This window comes from Lolium rigidum, chromosome 6 (genome assembly GCF_022539505.1).
Source record: "Lolium rigidum isolate FL_2022 chromosome 6, APGP_CSIRO_Lrig_0.1, whole genome shotgun sequence".
Taxonomy (NCBI): domain Eukaryota; kingdom Viridiplantae; phylum Streptophyta; class Magnoliopsida; order Poales; family Poaceae; genus Lolium; species Lolium rigidum.
In genome coordinates, this window is record NC_061513.1 from 73,360,256 (window position 1) to 73,386,257 (window position 26,002).

Below are 26,002 nucleotides of genomic sequence, written 5' to 3' on the forward strand. Positions count from 1 at the left end.
CTTATCATGTCATGTATGTGCATTGTTATGCCCTCTCTATTTGTCAATTGCCCGACTGTAATTTGTTCACCCAACATGCTTTTATCTTATGGGAGAGACACCTCTAGTGAACTGTGGACCCCGGTCCATTCTTTAATACTGAAATACAAATCTGCTGCAATACTTGTTTTTACTATTTTCTCTGCAAACAATCATCTTCCACACAATACGGTTAATCCTTTGTTACAGCAAGCCGGTGAGATTGACAACCTCACTTTGTTTCGTTGGGGCAAAGTACTTTGGTTGTGTTGTGCAGGTTCCACGTTGGCGCCGGAATCTCTGGTGTTGCGCCGCACTACATCCTGCCGCCATCAACCTTCAACGTGCTTCTTGGCTCCTCCTGGTTCGATAAACCTTGGTTTCTTTCTGAGGGAAAACTTGCTGCTGTGCGCATCATACCTTCCTCTTGGGGTTGCCCAACGAACGTGTGAAATACACGCCATCACTATGTTTCATTGCAAAGGACTTCAACAGGATGAAACCTATAGATCGACAAGTTATCCTATCCAAAGTTAGCAGATCTTGTAATACTGTAGCTCATGGTTTATGTCAATTTAGCCATAGTGTGTTGTGTGATGGGGTTTTACAAGGTGCGGTGCCGACCTACGTGTTGAAAGCGACCTTGAACGTTTGTAACCAAAACTTTGTTATCTGATTAATACACACCACATTTAAAAAAAATCCATGTGTTTTCCTATTCTTATATTTTAAAGTGATGTGAATCAAATAAGCCCTGAGGTTTTTACATAAAATTATAAGACAAATATGCATTTTCTGAATTTGAGCGAACCACAATGCCCCCACTTAGTCGACTAACAAATAAAGATGAAGATATCATATTGTAATCTTGATATGTATATTATCAGAGGCATGATCTATATTTAGTTCTTTACCTCACAAACTATATTATCACAAGGCATGAGCTATAATCATGTCCATTTATCTATCTATTAATCCAAATGATAAGGTATTGAAGCTTGTTTTAGAGGAGCCTAAAACACACTAGGATCATACAATCTTTTTTGTTTATTTATATATAATTATATATGCTTCAAGCCTTCAATTCATGTGTCTATTCATATTATGTTTTTGAGTAATTAGACTGAGTATGTGCATCTAATAGGCTGTGGTGGAAGCTACATATGCAAATACATCTACAATTCACATAGTATTTTGCCTAGTTTAATAGTCCGGACTAATCATTTAAGATTTCCACTCCAAGGACATGTTTACGTGGGTGCATTAGTGCTATCCACACAAAAAATATATACATACCAATCTATTACCGATTCAGTAGACTTTATTATCTTGATGTGCATCAACAAACCCTATTATATGGAAGCCTGCCAAACCTAGGTGATTTCTTTGAGTTTGGTAGTGGAAGCTCGTGGTCAAATAATTAAATAAACATATGCAATGTTTTTACTTGAAAATTTATTATGGAATAATATGTTATGACAAAAAGAAAACATATTTTGCCTTTCCATAACATTCTGAAGACCAAATAGGCTTGATGTATGATACGATAAATGTCAAAATTGTAAGTAGATGAAACTGATCATCAATTTATTTGTACATGTTTTTTTATGACTTACAAGAAACATGTTAAAAGGAATTCACAAAAATCTGGTAAGACCACTATTTGTTTCCAGTATGTTATAGATCACACACCTTGCATGTGCATGCTCGAGGTTAGATTAAAAGTAAAAAAAACTTGAACAAAATCAACATACATCTCAAATCTTAAGTGTGTAGAATCTCTTATATATGTTCCCTCGTGCTTGGTTGCATGTATAAGCTCCGGCCCATGAGTTATATGAAGAAGCCAAAAAATAGCATTGGGAAACACTCAAATTAGTTTTTTCTAGAGCGAGGCCTCAATCAACACAAAGAAGCAAGATTTCGGTCTTACATGTGTCATTTGACGCATCTCCATCTCCGCACTAATGCACACAACGTCCATACCTAATTATATATCTCCTAGGACTCAGTTCATTATTTTTTTCTCATGCAAGCAATTAAGAAGTAGGACCTTTATGAAGATCGCATATCTCGATAGTAGCACGCTCGCTTGGGGCTGGTTGCCGAACTGATGCATACAACCAATCACGTCCTAAAGGTACTTCTTATGCATATTTATCACTTTTGTCGTTGTCTATGCATCGAATGCAAGTGTTATTTACTTCAACATGCCTCTTACCAACCCAATGGAATCCAAAGAAGACCCACCTTAGCCTCTGCTACACATAGAGCCCCAAAAGTCTTCCCCTCACACTGCAATCGATACCAATTTTTATTGACGATGCGTGTTTGTCCTTTGACTGCGGGCAATATATATTGGAAAACCATTTATTGTCAATTACTATAAGACATCGATATTGGCATTCAACATATCAATGAAATTTTCGAGCTTTGGGTCATGCTTTAAGAGGTTCAACTTGATGACGACAAGCCAGATGGCATCCGAGGAACACTCACCTTGCTTACTTCAAAAGTTTGTTCCCACGGTCATGAAGCCGAGGGTTTGTAGCAATTGGGCCCCTCCAAAGTGCAAGTTCTTTGCATGACCTATTTTCCAGGACAATGTCTAGACAGTGGATAGACCGCAACGGATAAGTTGGCAAAGTTGTGGTCTTTGTCAACTTTTCAAAAGGGTTGGAAACTATGGCATACATTATGTCCAAGTGTCGATATTATTTGAGAGTTTGGAACAACATTGTGGCTTGGCCCTCCCATAGATCTGCTTGAACAAACTCCCGCAAAGCCCAAAAAAAAAAAACAGTGGTTCTCTATCGTAACGCCTTTGGTGTGCGGAGGAAAGACACGTCATCGCTCCTCATGCTTATCTCTTGGGAACTTTGGAACGAGCGAAACACAAAGGCCTCTCGAAACATCCACTCCATTGCGTCCCGCATAATTAGCAAGAATAAATCAACTAGGGCTTGGCCGACGCTAAACACTTGCCGTGAGAGTAAAACCTTACGTGTTTTATGTTTATCCTCTTTGGCTTCCTTGTCGTGAACTCTTCTTAATTCATGAGATAAGGCAAAACTTTTATCTCGATTCCAGGAAAAAAAAATGGGCATGATAACCAACTATTGAGTTTTCGCTATTCCTTCTGTACCAAGCAACTTTAAAATTTCTTCCTATGTGAGCGTTTTTTTTTTTGCCGAATCATGCCTATGTGATTGTTTTCCTAAATTAAATCCCTCCATTGCATTTCATATGAACCATCCATTTGCCCAAAACCTCTAGAAAGATCCGTTCGTTCTTCATGGGATGCAACATGGAGTGTTCAAAAGACGGATCCATCCAAAACCATGAAAGCCGACCTGTTCATTTGTTTGAAGTTGAACTAGACTAGATGTTGGTCCTTGTAGTGGAGGGTGGACAACGTGACGGCCGACGGGGATCCGTCGTGTAGCCGTGCATCAGCATCACATCCTTCCCTATCACGTCTCGTCGCCGTTCTCCCACACCAACCCATCGTCGCTAGCCGACGTCAACAGTTCCGCCTGGACGGCGAGTCGGCGACGGCGCGACGCGTTCACTGCGAGGGCATCAACCATTTTCCACATAAGCCCCCGAAGATCTACCAAATAGCCGCGCCAGTCCCCTACCCGACGCCTTTAAATGCGGGCGCGCATGGAGGGCCGGAGCAGAGCGCCACGAGTCGAGTAGTTGAGCAGTAGCCTGCGCTTCCCTAGACTCCCCGTCTCTCCTCTCCTCCGCCGCCTGCAACCGCTTCACGTGCCCTAGCCCGCAGCAGCTCCGCGCACAAAAATGGAGCCCAAGAAGTCCTCCGCGCAGAGCCTCCCCCAGCCCCGCGCCGCCACCAAGAAGTCGCCTCCCCGCGCCGCCGCCGATGCCGCCGCCGCCGGAGTCGAGTCGCCGTTGAGCAGCCTGTTCCAGCCGACGTCCCACGGGGTACCCGTTTTCCTCACGCCTTTTCCCTGTTCGTCGTTATGCCTATGCAGTTCGACGTGATCCTTTTGCTTAGCGTTGGGGCAATTTCGAGGGCGTATTGATTTGGCGACGATGCAGATGGTTTCCTCGTGCGCGGGGCGTTGCTAGATCGAAAATCATCAGATTCTCCCTTTTATCGGTCCCTGTTCACGCGATAATTTAGTTCCTTTTTTTATAATTTAGTTCCTTATTATGCGCCTTCCTTTTTAAGTGAATATGCGAGAATTTGCTACTAGATTTTTAGTCTACATACGCTTTCCTTTTCCAGAATTTCAAGTAGATATCGATTATCTTAGGGGATTCTTATTGTCACGTTGGTATATCTATTAATAATTCGAATTAATTTATTCGTGTTCCGTTTTTGTTTGTCTATCAAGGTAAACGGCAAAGAGCAGGACCTGTACGCCATCCTTTTCAAGGGCCAGAACGGGAGTGCTCAGGCTAGCATCACAGGTAGTTGTGCAACTTCCACGTCTCGTCTTTCCTTTATGCCGCTCTGACGCTATACCGTGAAACTGAAAGGGAATACTACGTCACGCCTCTTTATGGGCGAAATATTTCTTTGACGAAACAATATGCTAGTATTATTGCCGAGGAGGATCTAAAAAAATATCCAGTAACAGCTACCAACATAGAAACATTTAATCAGCTTTAATTAATAAGCAGATTACCTACCTTTTTTACTTTTCAGAAATAAAAGAGAAATAATTATGATTTTAGATATTTTTTTCATAGTATGGAGCCTTCATCTTTGGCTGCCATTTGCATGTATCTACACACTAAAACACGTATACATACATACGAATCTAGACAAACTTGCGACACTTATTTCCAAACGGAGGGAGTATCATACTGATGATTATCTTACTTGGCTTGGATTCCTCAGATTGATTTTTTTACCACCAACATAGAAACATTTAATAAGCTTTAATTAATCAGCAGATTACCTGCCTTTTTTTACTTTTCAGAAATAAAAGAGAAATAATTAAGATTTTAGGTATTTTTTTCATAGTATGGAGCCTTCATCTTTGGCTGCCATTTGCATAGACTGGCCATCTTCATCCAACCTGAAATTTCTATTTCCACTAATCATTGGTCGCTTTTTCATTAAGTATTACTCCCTCCGTTCAGAAATAAATGTCACAGATTTGTCTATATTCGCTTGTATCTACACACTAAAACACGTACATACGAATCTAGACAAACTTGCGACACTTATTTCCAAACGGAGGGAGTATCATATTGATGATTATATATCTTACTTCGCTTGGATCACTTGGGAATGCCACAAGAGCAAAATAACTAACAGATTGATTTTTGTACCACCAACATAGAAATATTTAATCAGCTTTAATTAATCAGCAGATTACCTACCTTTTTTACTTTTCAGAAATAAAAGAGAAATAATTCCAGTTCTAGAAAAAAAAATTGAAATTTTGGAGCCTTCCTATTTGGCTGCCATTTGCATAGACTGGTTATCTTCATCCAACCTGAAACTTCTGTTTCCACTAATAATTCATTGCTTTTTTCAATTTAGTAATATCATATGTTGATTATCTTACTTGGCTTGGATCACTTCGAGAGAAAAACAACTGACAGATTGATTTGAATACCAGATGGTAAACCCCAGTGGAGTCCTGCTAAAAGTCGAACGCCATACACCAAGGAAAACAAACACTCGCACACATATGACTCGGTTGGTACGTCATCTTGCTTTGGTTCTTCTGTGCACTATGGTGGCCGAGACTATTATGGCAGCTTTGCACCTAAGCAATCCTCGGAATACAATGATGTAAGAAATTGCTAAACCAAAAGCATAATTCATAACTACTTTAAATTTCCTTTTTTAATTGACACTTACTGCTATGTGCTACCAGTATTTTGAACACTTCTTTATTCATTTCAGTACAAGTCAGCTAACAAGGATCCAGTCACAGATTCTCACGGCGACTGGTGGCAAGGTACTATAGTGATATCCTATATTTCGATATATGTCATGACCTAAATTTTATGGTTAAATGATATCTATTTATTTTTGTTTCAGGATCATTTAACTACTAAGCAAGCTTGGTGTCCTCTCCCTTCTCGAACAAGGTAAACGGGAGGATCTTACTATTGGTTACAGTCCTGTTATTTACTTACATGTAATATATTACATTTTGTTGCCTTTGATTTGCTTTCTGGACTCCCAAATAAATATAAACAACTGATAGTTCATAGATACCCACTTGTTCTCACTTGGCCTCTGTAGGCTACCAGTTATCTTGTTCACTTAGCGGACATATTCTCCCATCATTTTTTGTTTCACTAGTCAGAATAGTTCTAGTAAATCACAAATTACTCTAAATATGGGTTGAGAAGTAGTTACTACTAATATCTGAAATTATGAGCCTAACTAACCTTTTCCTATAAAAGTCTATTTCCTATCTCTTCCTTTTCTACTTACAATATAATTTTACTGAAAACTAAGTCTAATTATTCATCGCTGTGTCAGTGTCAACTGTCAAGGCTTTGACGTTGATGCCTAATTTGGTTTCTAAGTAACTAGCTGTGAGATTGATGTACGAGGATGTAATTGTGGTGGACATAACAAAAATCAGTGGGCGAAAACTTTAGTTAACTCCCAACTTTTTACGTCCCCATCCCTATGTTAAGGATGAACAGTAAGTTACTCGTTTTAAATGCACTCCGACGGCCTAGAATCTTACCCAGTGAATTCACTTTAGATGAGAAAGTAACAGAAAAAGTGTGCTCACCTGTTGTGTAGATGTCCCATTAAGTTGAATCACTTGCTATGCCATTGCTTTGTCTTTGAGAAACATAATTACTCCAGAAGAGGATAAGGCTCAGGCTTCACTTATGCTGCTGCGTTAGTGTCAATTAAATTATTCTATAAAATTGTTTTATTGTAAAGGGAGTTACGTATCGAATTTCTATTTTCAATAAAGAAGCCTGTCAGTCCTAACTTTTAACTACTTCCTAAGAGTACCAATCATGATAACGTATCTGGAACCAAGTTATCAGATGTTGCGATTTTTTTTTTGTCTAGAAAGTTATCAGATGTATCATATGTAACTAATCTGCCATATGTCTCGAGCTCCTGGTAATTATTTAGCTGTGATTTTCTCACCGTACTTAATTATTTTGTTGGTTTACTGTTGGCAGGAAATCGAAGGGGAGATGTTGAAGCTGGTTTCCTTGATAGTATCGCTTACCTTACATAGTGGCGTCACATTCGCTCAACCTGTGGTGGCAGTATTTGGATGCATCATCACTCCTGGGCAGATGCAGTGTGTGCCTTTACCTTTTTCTTCCATAGTATGTTGTGCTTTTAGCTTTGGAAAAAATGTAATGAACTTACAAGTACCTCAAGAGTTAGGTCTCAGCCTGCATAAAGAGTCCCTACTCCATTCTGCCAAATATAGGCAGTCTGGTCTCTGGCTCTACATATGAAGCATGTTTGTCTTGTACTCTAGGATCCTCTCTCCAGACCAGAAGTGCTGGAGAAGCAGAGATCATTTACATTGTACCCGAACTGTACTCCTGGAATTTCATAGAAGTTTGGAAAGTGTTCTTCTCATTATGCATGATGAAATTCAGAAAGCTGCTTTATTTCAACAGAGGAAGTAGTAGTACAAAACATATTGTTATTCAGAAAAGATTCAAGAAAAGGTTCCACGTGACAAAGATCACAGCAGCTTCATATATGTCGGAAAGTTCCAAGAGTTTGACAGCCCTTCCAGTTCCAGAACATCTGCTCCTCATGGCAGGGTGTATGCTGCACAGGAAAAACAGAGGAAATGTTGATATGTTGGACAGTTCTAACTTCTAAGTACAAACATTGGACACTGAAGAGTGAGAGACACTTACGGCCGCATTTGTATCCCTTGGGGCGGTTGGCGATGGCGCAGCGCTTGGGGATGGTCATGGCGATGGCGGGCTTGACGCCGGCCTGGCGCGCGGTGTTGGACAGCATGACGGCGCAGAGACACTTGGGGTTGCGGCCAATGGCGCGTATCTGGGTGCAGCAGCTGGGCGGCACCGCGGCGCGCGGGTTCTGCGTGGCTGCTGCGCACGGGGCGAGCTTGAGCGCCATCTTGTCCACCGCCACGCGGCCGCACTCCCCGGCGCCGCTCGCCGTCCCCAGCCCGGCCACCAGAAGCATCGCGAGGAAGAAGAGGCACCTCACCGCCTTGGGTTCCATTTCGTTGCTGGTAGCTTCTCTCTGCTACGCACAGCACCACACACTCTAGCTTCTGTCTGCAATGCACCTCACTCTGATGATGATCGTCTCGACGTCTCGTAAGGGGTTTATATACAGCTCTCCGGCGTGGAGCGTGGATGGAGGCAATTGATGGCAGCTTGAAAGATTTCGCCCGGTACATGGTGTGGAAGGACGCGAGTGGAGGATGCACTGCCGTTCCGTTCCCTTCTCTTTCGGCCGCGCGCATGGCGCACACTGAGCTCTCCGTAATTCCATTTAGAGCATTACCTACTGCACTCCACTAAGCTGATGATATGCTTCTTGCAGTGTCTTGAGATGAGCCACGTATGGCATTGCGATGGAAAGATCCGGCTCCTTTGTCGGCTCACAATCATTACCGGTATGTCGGTGGTAGAAAGTAGAAACCCTCTGCCTGGCCGCAGTTCTTGAAAACGCGAGAACAGAGCCACACTGCCTTTTCTGATATTCAGGTACTTGAAACATTTCGATATGAAAAAGGTATATTCGAAACAGCAGTAGAAAGTGCAGGTTTTTTTTTAACTTTTAACAGGAAACCGTACGGATCCAACTGATGCAACTAACTCCTGATTTAGCAAGCTAACTGAACTCTCAGCTGTGATTTATTTGATCACCAGGTCTGCAAAGTGCAAACAGCAACACACATACTTCTTTTTTTCTCACTTTTCTCGCAAGAAGAAGAAGCGGTACATAGCTTAGCACTAATAATTCAAAATACAGTAAGAACGTGAGCACACATACACGACATAGCTATTCACAGAGACTGGTACAGTAGTCATGGGCAATTTTACGGGCAGCCTACAAACCTAGCTTTACAGATCAGTAGTAGTTGAGACATCGATCATCGTACTACGGTTCACGATTATCATCCCCTTGACCTCTGGGCCAAGATGATCTGTCAAGGCTTTCTTTGCTGCAGCAGCCCTGTTGCTGCCGTGAGATCGTCTGCCGGCAGCAAGCGAGGTCCTGTCCTTCTTAGACGGGCTCGATAGTTGCCCTGGCGAGAAGCTAGGAGTGGCGTACGCTGTCACGAATGGTGTGCCCGAGGCAGGCACTTGTTGGTAGGGTGGAACCACGGCCTTGCTGCAAGCAATCTTGAGATCTGCATCACCTGTTGACAAATGCTCCGAGTGTCTGTTCAGCTCATCGATGTTAAGTAGATCGTCAATGCGCGCAACAATGTTGGAAGCCAGACTCTCCAGAACCCTTGAGTAGCTCTCCAGGATTGATTTGCCCACATCCTGAAAATTGTTCAGCAAGCAATAAAGTCGAGTTTCAGTTAAAAACCTGTAAATGTGTAGAGAGTAAAGGGCGGGTTGCACAAACCTTGTTGTACTGAATTTTGCTCATATCCAGGCTTGTCTGCGTCAGAGCAGGAAACCTCTGCTTCAGGCATATCAACAGGCCCTCTGCTCGCTCGGCGAGCAGCTCCCTTTTCTCCGTGTCTATCATCATGTCCTTCACCATGCCCCAAGATGATCTCGCGCTGACGGTACGGCCTAAGCCATTCACCGGTTTTGCGGTAACCCTCCGGCGCCACACGTAGACTGATGCCTCGACACGGCTGGCAATTTCCAGTGCTTGGTACTCCGTCGAAAGGTCCAGGCTGTCGAGAAGGCACTCCGGCGAGAAGTGATCGGACGTTATGTAGCGGTAGATGACGTCGCCCAAAGTTGCTCTTCCATTCTACCATCCAAAATTATAGAAGCAAGCTGAGATCAAGAGACATTGCTGAATGTTACACACTGAGGCTAGATTGTGGTATACCTTTGGCAGGGTATCGAGGTACGATTCAGGGACATCCATCTCGGCTAAAGCATTGCTGTTGATCGCCATGGCAGCCTTCAGGATTTGACTTGCGCAGTCGCGCTTGTGCTGCAATTGCGTCCTCGTCTTGACACGGAGGCCCCCGGGTGGCACACGAGGCACCGGTAGCCACCATTTGTCATCACGGCGGTGGAAAGCTGCTCGAAACGAGGCGGAGCCATCGCAGTCCGGCGCGCAAATCCCTTGGTCGACATACCAGAATTCAGGGTCTCTGAAGCTGTCCAGGATTTCCTGTCAAACTTACTGTTATGAGAAGTTGCTGATTTTTTTAGACTACCTGTGCAGTGAATTTAGAGTTGCGAAAACTCACAAGGAGCATATGGTCTAGCTTCCGAAGAGCTGGCAAATTGATGTACAGATCGGACCGTGGCCTGCTTGTCATGATCTGAAATGTAGCATCCAGAAACTTGCAAGTCAGTTACTGAGAGGTGAAGACTGGACTTTCTCAGTGAGTCGAACAAATTATGCCAGTTGTTAATACGTAGTATGTTTCATGATAATTGAGTAAAGCACGGCTCGACTTCGATGTAATGTGCATCAAGCCAGCAGGCCATTACTGTTTCATGGGTCTTCCTAATACACTGATCCACTCTGTCAAAGAGCAAATGCATAGGTACTACTCCTAGTAGGATATCGGGCTAGTTTTTTCAATCAGCTCATTACATGGGCTCACGTACTGTACTAACTAGAACGATGCAATCATTCAGCAGACACACAATATGTACCGGCTAGCGATTTGGTTTGGTTTCAGTAACTAGTACTAGCATCATTCATCAGGATTTATTTCTTCAAAATATTCACACATGTTAATAGTATGTGATTATCTGTTGTTTACTACTTGCAAGGATTTGGGTTTCGATGAGAAAAAGATCTTGAAGGGGGGCCGGGATTACCTATTTACCAGTCAAATACCAAACAAAATTTTGAATTTCAAACTCAATAATATCTATTTTAATAGTATAATACTTGAAGGAGGAATCAAAAGTTTTGACAAATGAGTTGGGGCATGGGTTACATCGGAGGGACAAGGCATATGATTTAGGTTGGACCAACCAAACAGTCGAAATCCAAACAAATTTAAATAGGATGGGATATCTTGGACCATAAACTCATTTCCTGGAGCGGCTGGGAACTCCGGTTACTGGCCTGTAACCACGGTATTTCACTCTGTAAGCAAATCCGTGAGTACTTGTACTCCTCCCGCATACCTCGTATTGCACATTACTGCATTTCGACACATTTTTATGGACGGATGGAGCAATTAAAAGCGATAATTCTCTATTTTTATGGACGGATGGAGCAATTAAAAGCGATAATTCTCTATTTTTGCTAAGCTTGACAGAAATTTCATACTCTGCAAATACAAGAGAAATTCAGTAATGTGCAATACGAGGTATGCGGGAGGAGTACAAGTACTCACGGACTGCCCATAAAAAAAGTATAGATACATCTGAATTAAGACAAATCTTCGACTTTTTTATGGGCAGAGCCAGTATATCGCGAGCATCTGTTGTCTTGGAGTAATTAAGACAGCACGTGCATCTGTTTTGAACAAATTTCGCAAACCAGAAAATCATCAACCACCTAACATTTCTCTCCTTTTATATACTAGGTCTCATGGTTGCTAAATGCGTGCCTAAATAGCGATTTCTAGTGGCCCATGTGCAACTGAAGTCCACGTTATAAACTGTTCCGGTGCTGTGGGCGGTGTTCAATAATCAGATGTACATCCGCCGGACAGGCGAAGACATTTGATCCACCGTTTGAACTTTGGGCCCGTGAACCGAGCGCTACGGTTGAAAATGTAGGTAGGTTTGGTGGTACCTCGAGCCTGGCTCCGTCGGGGAACGACTGCCAGGAGGGGACGAGCTCGACGATGTGGTCGCTGACGCAGAGCAGCCACTCCATCTCCCGCCGCCACATGGCCTTCTTCTCCGGCGCGAGCGGCTCCAGCCTCCACAGCTGGCCGAAGATCGTAGCTGCGCAGCGGCCGACAGGAGAAGAGCATGTCACTAACAGCGAAACTTGTTTCAAAGTCATGACCAGTTAAGGGAGAAGGGAATTCTGACCGCAGAGGTTTGTGATGGCGTTGGAGACGGCGAGCGCCGTGCAGACGCCCTTGCCGCTCCCGGACATGTCCTCGCCGAGCAGCAGCTTCGCGAACCGGTCCTTCATCATCTCCATCTCTGCACCACGGATGCGCATTTACCGTTACACACGCTTCGCCAGTCGCCACTGACAAGTGATGAGAAGATGGCAGAAACTAGCTCGTCGTTGGTTACCTGGGGCAGCTCTGCGCCTCTGCTCGCGCTGCTTGGTGGCCAGCTCGGCGTCGGCGACGCAGCAGGCCGGCGTCTTCTTGGGCGCGAGCGCGACGGCGGGGGCGGGCCAGTAGTCGTCGGTGGAGGCGGCGTCGGAGCTGGAGCTGCTCCCGTCGGCCGAGTCCGTGAAGGCCTCGCTCCCGGCGGCCCCTCTCTCCTCCTCTGCTCTCCCCATCCGGCCGCGCGTACGTGCGTGTCAGATCTAACGAGCGCGCCCTTGTACCTCGTCGATGTTGCCGCACCCTTCCTCGGCCGGCGGCCGGGTTCAGCTCCGCACCCGACGATCGAGACGGGAAATGGCGCGCGCGCGCGTGGTGATTTGAGCGTTGCTGTGCGGGTCCTTTTTGGCGTTTTGGGAAGAAGAAGTGGCAATGGAAGGTTTAGGAAAGTGTGGCTGGTTGGTTGGTCGATGGGGAAGAGTGACCGTTGTTGGGTTTTGAGCTGGAGGAGGAGGGGTTTTACTTTGTAGACAGGGCAGAGTCGTTGGGATATGGAATGGAAGGGGCGGGAGCAGCAACGGTGGGTTGAGAGGGAAAGCGTGGGAACAATGAAGAGGCCGGATCCGCGTGATGGGTGCACGCTCCTCGTCCTGCCCCGCGCGCTCTTCACACTTTTGCTGTTGCGTGCACTAGATGTGTAGTCGAGTACTCAGCTTGAACTTTATACACAGAAATTATACAGAGGACAACTAGATTGGAGTAAGGATTATCATGTAGAAATGCATGACAAAAAAAAGAGTAGGAATGCTTGACATGAAACTTTTTTTTTTCATATTGGGGAAGCCCTAGCCTCTTGCATCAATCGATGCGTACATCCTTTATTTAGATTTTATTCAACATAGTTATGACAAGAGCATACATCACTATATTCGAAGCCACTACACAACACATAAAAATTCAACAATGGGTGAAGAATCATGCCGTCAGGGTCTTATACCTTAAAAGCATAAACAACGCCCCACCAGCTAAATACCGGGGGTCACCATATGGTCATGCACTCGCTTCAAAAGCCGTCGCCGCCATTAGTCGATGATCTATCTTCAAGGAAGAGATCCGCATAGCCCTTGCCAAGCATGTCGTCAACGCCGTCATGGCGCCATACAATGCCCCCAGCATGCGCGTGTCCATCACACCGCCTTCTTCACCGAGGCCTCACTGCGCCACACGGCCGAGACTCGCCGCCATCGATGTGGTAGATGCACACACACACATCCCACCACAAGCTGCTGCCATCTAGTTGCTTCTCCAAAAAGATGCCCCAGGAGGTGGAACGACGCAAAAGGTGTTGTCGTTGACTCCCACATGTGGGACACCTACCACCGCTAGCACATAGTACTCGACAAGCGGCGGAAAGACTAGGATCCTTGGCAACAAGGACTACAACTTCAGCCCGCCACCACAACCGCGGCAGGAGTTGTCGCGGCGGCCGCATACGTGTCCACCTCCATCGCCTCCGCCATGGGACGACTTCGTTACCAGTGTCTTCCACATGACCCAGATGGCGCAACAGGAGGGCAGGCAAACCGAGCTGCCGGAGGATCTGACCGAGGACGAGGCAACGAGGCTAGGCATCCTTATATCGGAGATGTTGATGCCTCGGTACACCATCGAGCCCATGCCAACAGCCTGTCAGAGGAAGATGCCTTCAACCTTGCGTTGCAGGACTAGGTGCCGCCTCGTCCGCCACATCTTCCCTCATGGGCACTAGCGGCCACTCTACCTCCACGTCCTCCACCGTCCGCACCGGCATTTGCTTCGCCGGTTCCCAACTGGCCATGAGCGATCCCGGACCTCGTCGACCTAACCCAAGTGCCTAACGGCGAGGCGTAGGATAGTGTTAGGGTTTTAGCGGGCCATGGACTTTTTATATTTTCATGTTTTTTTATTTTTAACGCTATGTAAATTGTTTTATAAATGAAAAAATTATGGAAACAGTAAAATGTGTCGTGCCACCAGGGACATCCCTAGACACAAACAGTCAATCACGCTCCGAAGGCCAATGTCGCGTCCATGATCCGACGCAAACGGACACGTGGACTTTTGTTGACTGAAATGCGTCGGACCCGCTAGAGATGGCCTACGGGAGGAGGCAACCTACTAGTAGTATTCTTCCCGTTGGGTGCATTTTTTCTACCTTTCATGTGTTTAGAAAAAGGACTCTCCATAGCACTGACCTACAAGTGTTTAGTTGCTAACTTGTGATGATGAGAGATTAATATCAGACACCGATCGTGAGCTTGTGATGATGAGTACTCCTTTCACGATCCATAACCTTTTCTTCTCCCCCACTCGTGACAACGAGACCCACGTACACCTTGCAGCTTTAGCTGAAATCTGGCGTTCTGTCCGTGCAAATAAAATCTTCCGGAGCAGCAAGTCAACAATCCGATTCTACAAATTTTGGTTTTACTACTAGCAACGGTCACGGATTTACAGTCCGTGACTCCTGTGCTGCCAGCTTCACTCGTCATCCACCGACTTCACTGCCACACCGCGACACAGTGTCAGTTGTTCTCAGATTAAACAAGCAGCTTTAGAAAAATCGAATTAAACACTATGAGTGTCAGCTTGTTGCTCCAACGTTCGGGACCCAATGTCAATGGGGGCGGCACCATCCCCACCTCAGTTCATAAACAAAACGGAGAAGGTTCTCAGGTATATATAGGATGGTCATGGTCCCGTGATTGCAGAAGCTCTTGTCGCGGCGTACTTTGTTCCCACGTCTGGCCTGTCAAGCAGCGCGCCACGGGCTTGGGCTCGAGCGCCCATGATTTCTTCCTCGGTGGCGCGCGTTCCGCCCGCCGCCCGGCGCGTGGCGCAGATTTCTCATTTCTTGGAGCAGCGACGCGCGCTTTGGGACGAATTGTTTTTGGCTGGTTCAGTGTTCCATTCGCATGCGTGTCGTCCCAACATTTGCAAGATCGGCTACAGATTCGGGCTTCACTTGGAAGTACTGGAGATGTCATGGCGTGCATGTTTTGTTACTCCTGTAATCCGGTCACCGATTAGCAGGTGCTTATTATGACTAAGGACATCTCCAACTAGACCAGTGCTAGGCCGTCCGAAACGGTCCGCGCGGACTAATAGACTAGCTGCGCACATTCCAGCGATGTTACCCATACGAATCGACTCATGCTGATCGATCCATCCGTTCACCACGGTCTCTCCCGCTAGTGATGCACAATTCTCTCAAAAAACCCTGCCATAGAAATTCGGCCGACGAAAAAGCCAGCGGAAGCGATAGATCTTGCCGCCACGCTCGCCCCGCCGGGTACCGTCCGCAAGAAGCCGGTGAAGCCGAAGAAGCTCGCCGAGGATTTCACGCTGGACGAGCGTCAGATCAAGACGGAGAAGCGCATACATGAAACAAAAAGAAGCAGTTCGAGTAATATCGATAAATATTACCGAAAACATTTCAAAATACTTAAAGAAGAAGAAGAACAATAAGGAGCTTCATGGCCAGCAATAGTTTGCCTCTTGCCTACGAACCGCGGCACAAGAGGCGTATCTCCCTGTAATCCACCACACTTGTTCATCCACCATAAGCAATACAATTAGACACCATAAGCAATACAATTAGACATGCATGACATAGGACTTTAGCTCCCGTGCAACCTAAACTTAGGTAAACCAAAATCTTTGGATCGATCTTTGAGTTCTTGTGTTCTAGCGAAGAAACCTTGAGCACGCTTCCACCCACTTCCGAACAAATAAAGGAGGGTGTGAACTATTCCTGATGTCCGTGTTTCCACACATGACAACTTATTCTCTCCGTCATGGATTTGGCGATTGCTTTTGTGTATAAGTACATTTGCTTCTGGGTACACCAAGATATTTTTAGAAATATATGAGCATGTTCAAATACATAAACTATTATCTTAAACTGAATAAACATTTCCTATTTTCCATATATCTGTCTTTAATATTTAAACCTTATTTACAGTTTACAATTTAATTAAATCAAAATTACTTTCAAAATTTTAAAAATATAAAAAGTGGCCGGCCCAGTTAAATGCTTCAGACGGCCCCATAGGCCATAGGCCTACAACAACGTTGATGGACTGAGCTCCTGTGCCAGTACATCACTCGTGCTAATTCCGGAAAAGCCCAGGAACATCGACCGTATTTCTGTGCGCGATTGCTCATAGCTCAAACCTACTCCCCTATCCAAAAGCCACGTTTCCTTGCCCAAAAGTATTGATTGGATGCTAATATGCTATCATGTCGTCCCCCTCAATCAATCAGTCCACTGATTCCCTCGCCACCATGGAAAATTGTGCTCGGTACCCGATGCCCTGCTTTTCATCGTCTTCCTTATCTTCTGGGGCCTGTCATATTTTTCGTCTCACCCTCTTCCTCTGTCCCCGACGACGCCACTCGAGCTGCCTCCTCTATCGATATCGTGCCGGTTGAGCGGCGTAGCACAGTAGCAGTATGAACGACTGGGCGCCGGCGATCATAGCCTCGGCTCTGTTCGCTTTCCTGTGCCCAGGAGTGATCCTGCAGATGCCCGGCCGGCAGCGGCCGATCGAATTCATGAACATGAAGACCAGCTTCCTGTCCATCGTCGTCCACACCGTCATCTACGGGCTGCTCCTCATGCTGTTCGTCGTCATCTTGCAGGCTCATCTCTATATCTAACCTTGTTGTATTTCCTTCATGATGCTTTTATCCTCTGTTTTCTTTTCTGCTCTGGTATGTGTGCTTGGTCTAGAACTAGGATGCTCGCAGGATGCATGATTCTGTTTCTTGCGAACTGCTTAGCTTCAATGTCTTGGACGGAACCGATCGTGTTTGTATCTGCCCCCATTGGGAAACCGTGTGCCTGTCTTCGTATCTCTATTCTCCTACCTGTCCGTCAGAGAATACAACAATATCATGTTCAGAAAGATAGAAACCAACGACATGTAATTACAACTCGCATCCAATTCAGAGATGATAACATATCTGAACTGAGAACAGGGATAGTCAGTATTTAGTCCATCGACAACAAATTAAAAAAAAATGCGATTCTGTAAGGACAAGTAAGGCAGAGGAAATGCATGACAGAAATATTTTGTTTTATTTGGATAATTCTTTCACGAAAACACGTAAGACTATTTTGCCTCTGCGACACTCACTGGCCAAGATGCATAGGACAACATGGAGTTCAAACTTCCCAGTTAATCCTGAAGAAAAATTGTAACCGCCAAGATAAGAAATGAATCAAGCAGAATATAACCGTCCGTGATAGGAGCCTGTTATAGTGGTGATCAATATTTAATAAGAATGCTAACGACGGAGCGAAGCGAGGCCTATCGGAGGAGGCTTAGGCAGAAGCGAAGCGAATAAGTACTCGTGATAATTTGGTTGATATTATGATAAAGTTAGTTTCTGTTGCCAATTAAAGCTTTGTTCGATCTTGGTTGGTATAACTGTTTAGTCTAAGTGGTTGTTGGTGCAAGAAAGTGTTTTTTTATTCAGAAAATTGTTGATGTTCATGTTACAAGATGAAGTTTGTTATAGTTGTGATCCAAATTCAATAAGATGACTAACTATGGAGCGAAGCGAGACCTATCGTCAGGAGGCTTGGGTCGAAGCGGAGGCGTTAACCCATAACATGCCCAATAGGGATGCATCATCATCGCCCCTTGTTATACCTTTTATAAGACACCGGTTAGAGTTGATTGCTTCAATAATACCAACGACATTCGTAAACAGTTTCATATAGTAAAGTTTGGTCGGTTGGCTCGTGTGGACTTTACCTCTCTTTGCTCTCGTTGTTGGAGAGGGTTTTCCACGTTAAAATATCTTGTGTGTCCTACCTAGTTTGGTTTGTTCGTTCTTCGTTGCTTGTCGTGTTTATAACATTCTCATATTCTAACTAAGCAAAATGCTCGCGCACGATTTTAGTTTTCTGCTTACGGGGCATCCATGTATGATCTCATGTTGAAGTTTTATCACGTCAACACCCGTAGCAAGACATGGTTTTCTAATAAATGGCAATTTGACTACAAACGAAAAGAACAAATGACCAAACTAAAAGTTTGATAACAGTGCAGGATAATAGGAGAAAATATCAGATGCATATCAAAATTATGCAAAGAAAAATAAGTTTATTTAAAAAATGGTTGTACCCTCATCCTCTACGTCACAATCATGCACACATCTCTATTTATTATATTATACGATAATATTTATATTTTTAAATGAATATGGAAGAGGAAGCCCTGTAATATTTTTTTTAATAATAAGAACCCAAACGATGTCCTTGGGGATTTGAATCTGAATGGTTGGGGTTGTACATCCACTTCCCCTTAACCTTTTACATCAATCAATCTAAAACCATTTTCTTGGCAACAAGTGTCTCTACACCTACAAGCTTAATGATGGGTGGCTATGATGAACCCTGTTTTTTTAGATAAAAGGCCTAGCAGCCCGACTTTAAATTAATAAAGCCCCAACAGATTTGACAAAGTTATTACAACCGCTGCGGCATACAGCTTAGCCCGACAAAGTGCACAAATCATAGAGGTCCTAGACGAAAGTACGAGGACAGACACCAGGGATACATCGCACCCTAGCCTTGACGCGAAGAACAGAACACAACAATAACAAAGTAAAAGGCCCCCGCCTCCCTTAAAACAGCATCGCTCCAGGAACATGACCCCTTCATGTTAGGGAGATGCCGCCAGTTTTGCCGCCGGCTTCCGTTGTTTGCTCTCGAGGCAGAGTAGAGCTCCCGCAGCTCATTGATCATCCAGCACAGACCCTCCTGATCCCTCCTCTTGGAGTTTATACTCCACAACTGCAAGAAAAGCATGGTTTTAAAAATAATGTCAGATGGATGATTAGGGATTTTCTTTTCGTTAGACATTTTGTTGCGAGTAAGCCACAGCGCCCACGATTGCTCGAGAAACAGCAGCCATAACAGTCTACGAGGAAGGCCTGCCAAACTCGGCAAGATGTGATGGAACTGTGCAAAACTAGCTGGTCTCCAAGCGCACCCAAGCAACTGGCGAAGTACACTCCAGGCAAACAGAGCCAAGGAGCAAGTAAAAAAGATATGGGCCGCATCTTCCGGGGCTCCGCACAGCGCACACATTCCATCAGATGGTCCCTGTCTCGTGGCTATTTGGCGGTTAGACGGTAATTTATCCAGGGCTGATTGCCAGGCAAAGATCTTTATTTTGAGAGGCACCGCCGCTTTCCACACATCCGTAGCATGAGCCACCGTCGCCCCATGCGATAGTTTTTCATACATGGAGCTCACCGAGAACCTCCCTGTCGAATCCAACGCCCAACTGACATTGTCCCTGTCTTGTGAGAGCTTAAACGCTCCCACCTCTGCACACAGCTGTAGCCACTGCGCCCTACCAACCGGATCTAACGAGCGTCGCAGTCTAATATGTATCACTGTCCCCGAGAGAACCTGAGCCACCGTTGCTTCCGAACAATCGCAGATGGCGAAGATGAGTGGGAACCTCTCCTTGAGAGTTGCCTCCCCACACCACCAATCCAACCAGAATCTGGTCCGACACCCGTCACCAACCGAAAATCTAGCACCCATGCTAAAGAACACTTTTGCTCTCATCTCACACCTACCATATAAAACCAGAACACTTATCCAAGACCATCAGCGCCCGCAAGCGCATGCTTCAGAAATTGCCATCACCGTTTTCCACGAACCAATCTTGAGGACAGAGGCCAATGCATTGACCTTACAAAGGAAATAAATAAGTATAATATACTCATCAAGGACATGTGAGCGGACCACTCGTGGACACCTAATACACACTAGATATTCTACCATACGAAGCTCTATCAAATATTAGTTAGATTTGTTCATACAAAAGCCATGTACAATGATATTTAAAGATACTAAAATTGGTGAAACAAGTATGTAATAGTACACCATCCATGCTAGTTTATTAGGCTAATACATATTTTGAGGAAAAATTTAACCATTAATTTTATCAACAAAATATGAGGTATATATATATCGCAAAAAATATATCATTGAAAACTTCTTTTGAACATGAATCCAATGGTATAAATTTTGTGGCATGTCTCTCATATTTTATTGATTAAATTGATGATCAAAAAATTCCTCAAAATGTGAGCCTAATAAACCGGACGGGAGTGAGTATAATACATATTAATTCACTTTATTATGTGGATGACTATGGCTTTCCTTTTAGTTTTCCTATCCTTACACCAAAACGGAATTTCAATTCAACAAAATATTTGTATTAATGTTCCCACCAAAATTTGAAAATTTAACATAGAACATAGTTTTGAAACGTGTAACAAAGAACATCATATTTTAATATTTGCTAACACATATATGTGGTAAATGCTACTACATACCCCCTATGTTCCATAATTATTATCATGATTTGGATGTATCTAGATACATTTTGCGCATAAATACATTCTACTTTGGGACAAGAATTATGGATGGAGAAAGTATAATACTATAAAACTTGCTAAAACTGTATGACGAAAAATGCATCAAAGAAAAGACAAGTTATAATTAAATGATAGAACTAGCTACAAATAAGTAAGAGAAAAATACTTGGTATAAATTGTCTAGGGTTGTTTGTTCTTTTCTTCGATAGATAGTATATATTAATATTACGGAGATACCAATTACACCCAACCTCTGCACCAACATAGTACCTACCTGCAATACGAATGCACACAGCCAAAAAAGAAGAATTACATAAAAGAAAAAGAAATCCCGCTACAATGATCAAAACCTAAAGCATAAGCACAAACACCACCAAGACAACACCAGAAGTCCAACCCCTCCAATAACGACGCCTCCAAGAAGGAAAACAGTGCACACATAGTGTCGTCGCCTGATCAAAGATCATATGTTTTCACCTTGGAGAAAGTCTATGCTCACAAAACAATGCTTTCAACAAGGTTATTGCCAGACACAACAAATTAAGGCTAGACCTTGGATTTTCATCCTACAAGGTAAAACTTTGAACTTCTCGAATGTTGCCTCCCCACTAGCCAAAGCCGTTGCTACGAGACTAGAACACCAAACAAGTTTCTCAACAGTGTAGAGACTCAAACCTCCATTACTAATCTCTCAATCTGTCCTTCATGTATCTAGGGTTGCTTGTTCTTATCCTCTCTCGAATACCATAGGCTTCATCTATATGAAACACAAATTGTAATTTACCGATACCATATCTCTAACGAATGTGTATCTAGAATCAGAGATACAATGTCAGGCCAAGGTCAGTTGACACCGAAGACTTTGGACCGATCTCCTATACTTATAGCCCCGGAAATTCATTTGACATCCATACACGGGTGCAATCTCCATCCCACTACTTTATCCAGACCAAACAAATGCGGCAACTGTAGGATAACGTTGCATAGAAAACAAAAAATTTCCTACCGCGAACACGCAATCCAAGCCAAGATGCAATCTAGAAGACGGTAGCAACGAGGGGGTATCGAGTCTCACCCTTGAAGAGATTCCAAAGCCTACAAGATGAGGCTCTTGTTGCTGCGGTAGACGTTCACTTGCCGCTTGCAAAAGCGCGTAGAAGATCTTGATCACGATCGGTTCCGGCGCCACGAACGGGCAGCACCTCCGTACTCGGTCACACGTTCGGTTGTTGATGAAGACGACGTCCACCTCCCCGTTCCAGCGGGCAGCGGAAGTAGTAGCTCCTCTTGAATCCGACAGCACGACGGCGTGGTGTCGGTGGTGGTGGAGAAGTCCGGCGGAGCTTCGCTAAGCGCGCGGGAGATGTGGAGGAGCGGGGCGGCTAGGGTTTGGGAGAGGGGTGGCCGGCCACTCAAGGGGGTCGGCCAGGCTGTCGTCTTGGGGTGGCCGGCCCCCTCCCTTGGCCCCTCATTATATAGGTGGATCCCAAGTGTTGGTGTCCAAGTCTTCGAATAAGACCCGAAACCAAAACCTTCCATAAGAGGGGAAACCTAGCCCAGCTAGGACTCCCACCCAAAGGGTGGGATTTCCACCTCCCATGTGGGGGTGGCCGGCCCCCTATGGTGGAGTCCACTTGGGACTCCTACCCCATCTAGGGCTGGCCGGCCATGGTGGTGGAGTCCCATGTGGACTCCACCTTCCTTGGTGGTTTCTTCCGGACTTTTCTAGAACCTTCTAGAACCTTCCATAGAACCTTCCGCGACATTTTATTCACATAAAATGACATCCTATATATGAATCTTATTCTCCGGACCATTCCGGAACTCCTCGTGATGTCCGGGATCATCATCCGGGACTTCGAACAAATATTTCGAACTCCATTCCATATTCAAGAACTACCATTTCAACATCCAACTTTAAGTGTGTCACCCTACGGTTCGAGAACTATGCGGACATGGTTGAGTACTCACTCCGACCAATAACCAATAGCGGGATCCGGAGATCCATAATGGCTCCCACATATTCAACGATGACTTTAGTGATCGAATGAACCATTCACATACATTACCAATTCCCTTTGTCTCGCGATATTTTACTTGTCCGAGGTTTGATCTTCGGTATCACTCTATACCTTGTTCAACCTCGTCTCCTGACAAGTACTCTTTACTCGTACCGTGGTATGTGGTCTCTTATGAACTCATTCATATGCTTGCAAGACATTAGACGACATTCCACCGAGAGGGCCCAGAGTATATCTATCCGTCATCGGGATGGACAAATCCCACTGTTGATCCATATGCCTCAACTCATACTTTCCGGATACTTAATCCCACCTTTATAGCCACCCATTTACGCAGGGGTGTTTGGTGTAATCAAAGTACCTTTCCGGTATAAGTGATTTACATGATCTCATGGTCATAAGGACTAGGTAACTATGTATCGAAAGCTTATAGCAAATAACTTAATGACGAGATCTTATGCTACGCTTAATTGGGTGTGTCCATTACATCATTCATACAATGATATAACCTTGTTATTAATAACATCCAATGTTCATGATTATGAAACTAATCATCCATTAATCAACAAGCTAGTTTAAGAGGCATACTAGGGACTCTCTTGTTGTCTACATATCACACATGTATCAAATGTTTCCGGTTAATACAATTATAGCATGATATATAAACATTTATCATAAACATAGAGATATAAATAATAACCACTTTTATTATTGCCTCTAGGGCATATCTCCTTCAGCTCTCCCACTTGCACTAGAGTCAATAATCTAGATTACATTGTAATGATACCTAACACCCATGGCATTCCGGTGTTGGTCATGCTTTGCCCTAGGGAGAGCTTTAGTCAACGGATCCGCTACATTCAGATCAGTGTGTACTTTGCAAATCTTTACTTCTCCATCTTCGATGTACTCGCGAATCGAGTGGTAACGCAGCTTGATATGCTTCAGCCTCTTGTGTGACCTTGGCTCTTGTGCATTGGCGATGGCACCCATGTTATCACAGTATATGACTAGTGGGTCCAATGCACTAGGAACCACACCGAGCTCTACAATGAACCTCTTCATCCATACCGCTTCCGATGAAGCCTCCGAAGCCGCTATGTACTCCGATTCTCGTTGAAGACTTCGCCACCGTGCACCGCTTCGAGCTTGCCCAGACTTATCGCAAGCACCATTCAATATAAACACGTACCCGCATTGTGACTTAGAGTCATCGGATCGTTGTTCCAACTTGCATCGATGTAACTTGTTACAACGAGCTCTTGGTCACCTCCATAACAAAGAAACATATCCTTAGTTCTTTTCAAGTACTTCGAGATATTCTTGACCGCTGTCCAGATGTTCCATTCCCGGATCACTTTGATATCCGCTAGTCAAACTAACAAGCATGTGCTATATCCGGTCTTGTACATAGCATGGCATACATAATAGAGCCTACTCGCCGAAGCATAGGGGATCCGATTCATCCTTTCTCTTTCTTCTGCCGTAGCCGGTCCTTGAGTCTTACTCAAGACCTTGCCCGGTAACATAGGTAAAAACCCTTTCTTACTTTCGTCCATTCTAAACTTCTTTAGAATCTTGTCCAGTATGTACTCGTGATAGCCCTATTAGGCGTCTTGATCTATCTCTATAAATCTTGATGCCTAATATATACGATGCTTCACCAAGGTCTTTCATTGAAAAACTCGTTATTCAAATAACCTTTTACACCGCTTAATAGTTCTATATCATTCCCGATCAATAATATGTCATCTACATACAATATCGGGAATGCTACGGAGCTCCCACTCACTTTCTTGTAAATACGAGCCTCTCCATGACATCGTATAAACCCGAAGTCTTTGATCACCTTATCAAAGCGTCGGTTCCAACTTCTCGATGCTTGCTTCAGTCCATAGATTGAACGCTGAAGTTTGCATACTTTGTCAGCATTTTTAGGATCGACAAAACCTTTGGGTTGTACCATATACAACTCTTCCTCAATGTCTCCATTAAGGAACGCCGTTTTGACATCCATCTCGCCAAATCTCATAATCGAAAAATGCAGCTATTGCTAACAAAATCCTCCCAGATTTTAGCTTCGCTACGGGTGAGAAAGTCTCATCGTAGTCAACTCCTTGAATTTGTCTGAAACCCTTTGCGACAAGTCGAGCTTTATAGACAGTAATATTACCATCAGCATCTGTTTTTCTCTTGAAGATCCATTTATTCTCGACAGCCTTTCGGCTATCGGTAAGTCTACCAAAGTCCATACTTTGTTATCATACATGGATCCCATTTCGGATTTCATGGCTTCTTGCCATTTGTTGGAATCTCGGGCTCATCATCGCTTCTTCATACGTCGCAGGGTCCTCATCATTGTTATCCACAATCATGACATTTAGACAAGGATCATACCAATCAGGAGTGGCACGTTCCCTTGTCGATCCGCGAGGTTCAGTAGTTTCCTCGTTCGAAGTTTCATGATCATTATCATTAGCTTCCTCTCGTTGCCGGTGTAGGCGGTACATGTACATCTTCCGCATCGCGCTACTCGATCAACGAGTATAGATTCATTAATCTCATCGAGTTCTACTTTTCTTCCAAGTCACTTCTTTAGTGAGAAATTCTTTCTCAAGAAAGGTTCCGTTCTTAGCAACAAAGATTTTGCCTTCGGATCCGTGATAGAAAGTGTACCCTATAGTTTCCTTAGGGTATCCTATGAAGACGCATTTCTCCGCTTTGGGTTCTAGCTTGTCCGGTTGTAACTTTTTACATAGGCTTCGCAACCCCAAACTTTAAGGAACGACAGCTTAGGTTTCTTATTAAACCATAATTCATACGGTGTCGTTTCTACGGATTTTGATGGTGCTCTATTTAAAGTGAATGCGGCTGTCTCTAATGCATAACTCCAAAATGATAACGGCAAATCAGTAAGAGACATCATAGAACGAACCATATCTAAGAGAGTTCGATTACGATGTTCGGACACACCGTTTCGTTGTGGTGTTCCCGGCGGTGTCAATTGTGAAAGTATTCCGCATTTCTTTAAATGCATGCCAAACTCATAACTCAGATATTCACCTCCACGATCAGATCGTAGAAATTTGATCTTCTTGTTACGTTGATTTTCTACTTCACTTTGGAATTCCTTAAACTTCTCAAAAGTTTCGGATTTATGTTTCATGAAATAGATATACCCATATCTACTCGGAT

The 26,002-nt window shown here is 44.2% G+C and overlaps 4 protein-coding genes across 4 annotated transcripts; 2 read left to right on the forward strand and 2 right to left on the reverse strand.

Annotated features, from left to right (window-relative positions):
• Positions 1-3,815: 3,815 nt before the first annotated feature.
• On the forward strand, positions 3,816-7,585 carry LOC124659605. Its single transcript, XM_047197439.1, has 6 exons — positions 3,816-3,966; positions 4,383-4,458; positions 5,622-5,797; positions 5,912-5,966; positions 6,050-6,099; positions 7,171-7,585. The coding sequence occupies exons 1-5, from the start codon at positions 3,823-3,825 to the stop codon at positions 6,064-6,066; spliced, it is 468 nt and encodes a 155-aa protein (XP_047053395.1). The 5' UTR covers positions 3,816-3,822; the 3' UTR covers positions 6,067-6,099; positions 7,171-7,585.
• Positions 7,586-7,592: 7 nt separating this feature from the next.
• On the reverse strand, positions 7,593-8,297 carry LOC124659606. Its single transcript, XM_047197440.1, has 2 exons — positions 7,876-8,297; positions 7,593-7,783 (listed from the first exon to the last, which is right to left on the reverse strand). The coding sequence occupies exons 1-2, from the start codon at positions 8,207-8,209 to the stop codon at positions 7,767-7,769; spliced, it is 351 nt and encodes a 116-aa protein (XP_047053396.1). The 5' UTR covers positions 8,210-8,297; the 3' UTR covers positions 7,593-7,766.
• A 688-nt stretch (positions 8,298-8,985) lies between these two features.
• Positions 8,986-12,571, reverse strand: LOC124659604 (rop guanine nucleotide exchange factor 7-like). The gene is made up of 7 exons (XM_047197438.1): positions 12,358-12,571; positions 12,145-12,261; positions 11,900-12,054; positions 10,386-10,460; positions 10,016-10,306; positions 9,575-9,934; positions 8,986-9,489 (listed from the first exon to the last, which is right to left on the reverse strand). Exons 1-7 carry the CDS (start codon positions 12,569-12,571, stop codon positions 9,061-9,063), a joined length of 1,641 nt encoding a protein of 546 aa, XP_047053394.1. The 3' UTR covers positions 8,986-9,060.
• A 4,127-nt stretch (positions 12,572-16,698) lies between these two features.
• Positions 16,699-17,231, forward strand: LOC124665170. The gene has a single exon (XM_047202571.1). The coding sequence runs from the start codon at positions 16,830-16,832 to the stop codon at positions 17,034-17,036; it is 207 nt and encodes a 68-aa protein (XP_047058527.1). The 5' UTR covers positions 16,699-16,829; the 3' UTR covers positions 17,037-17,231.
• The last annotated feature ends 8,771 nt before the right edge of the window (positions 17,232-26,002 follow it).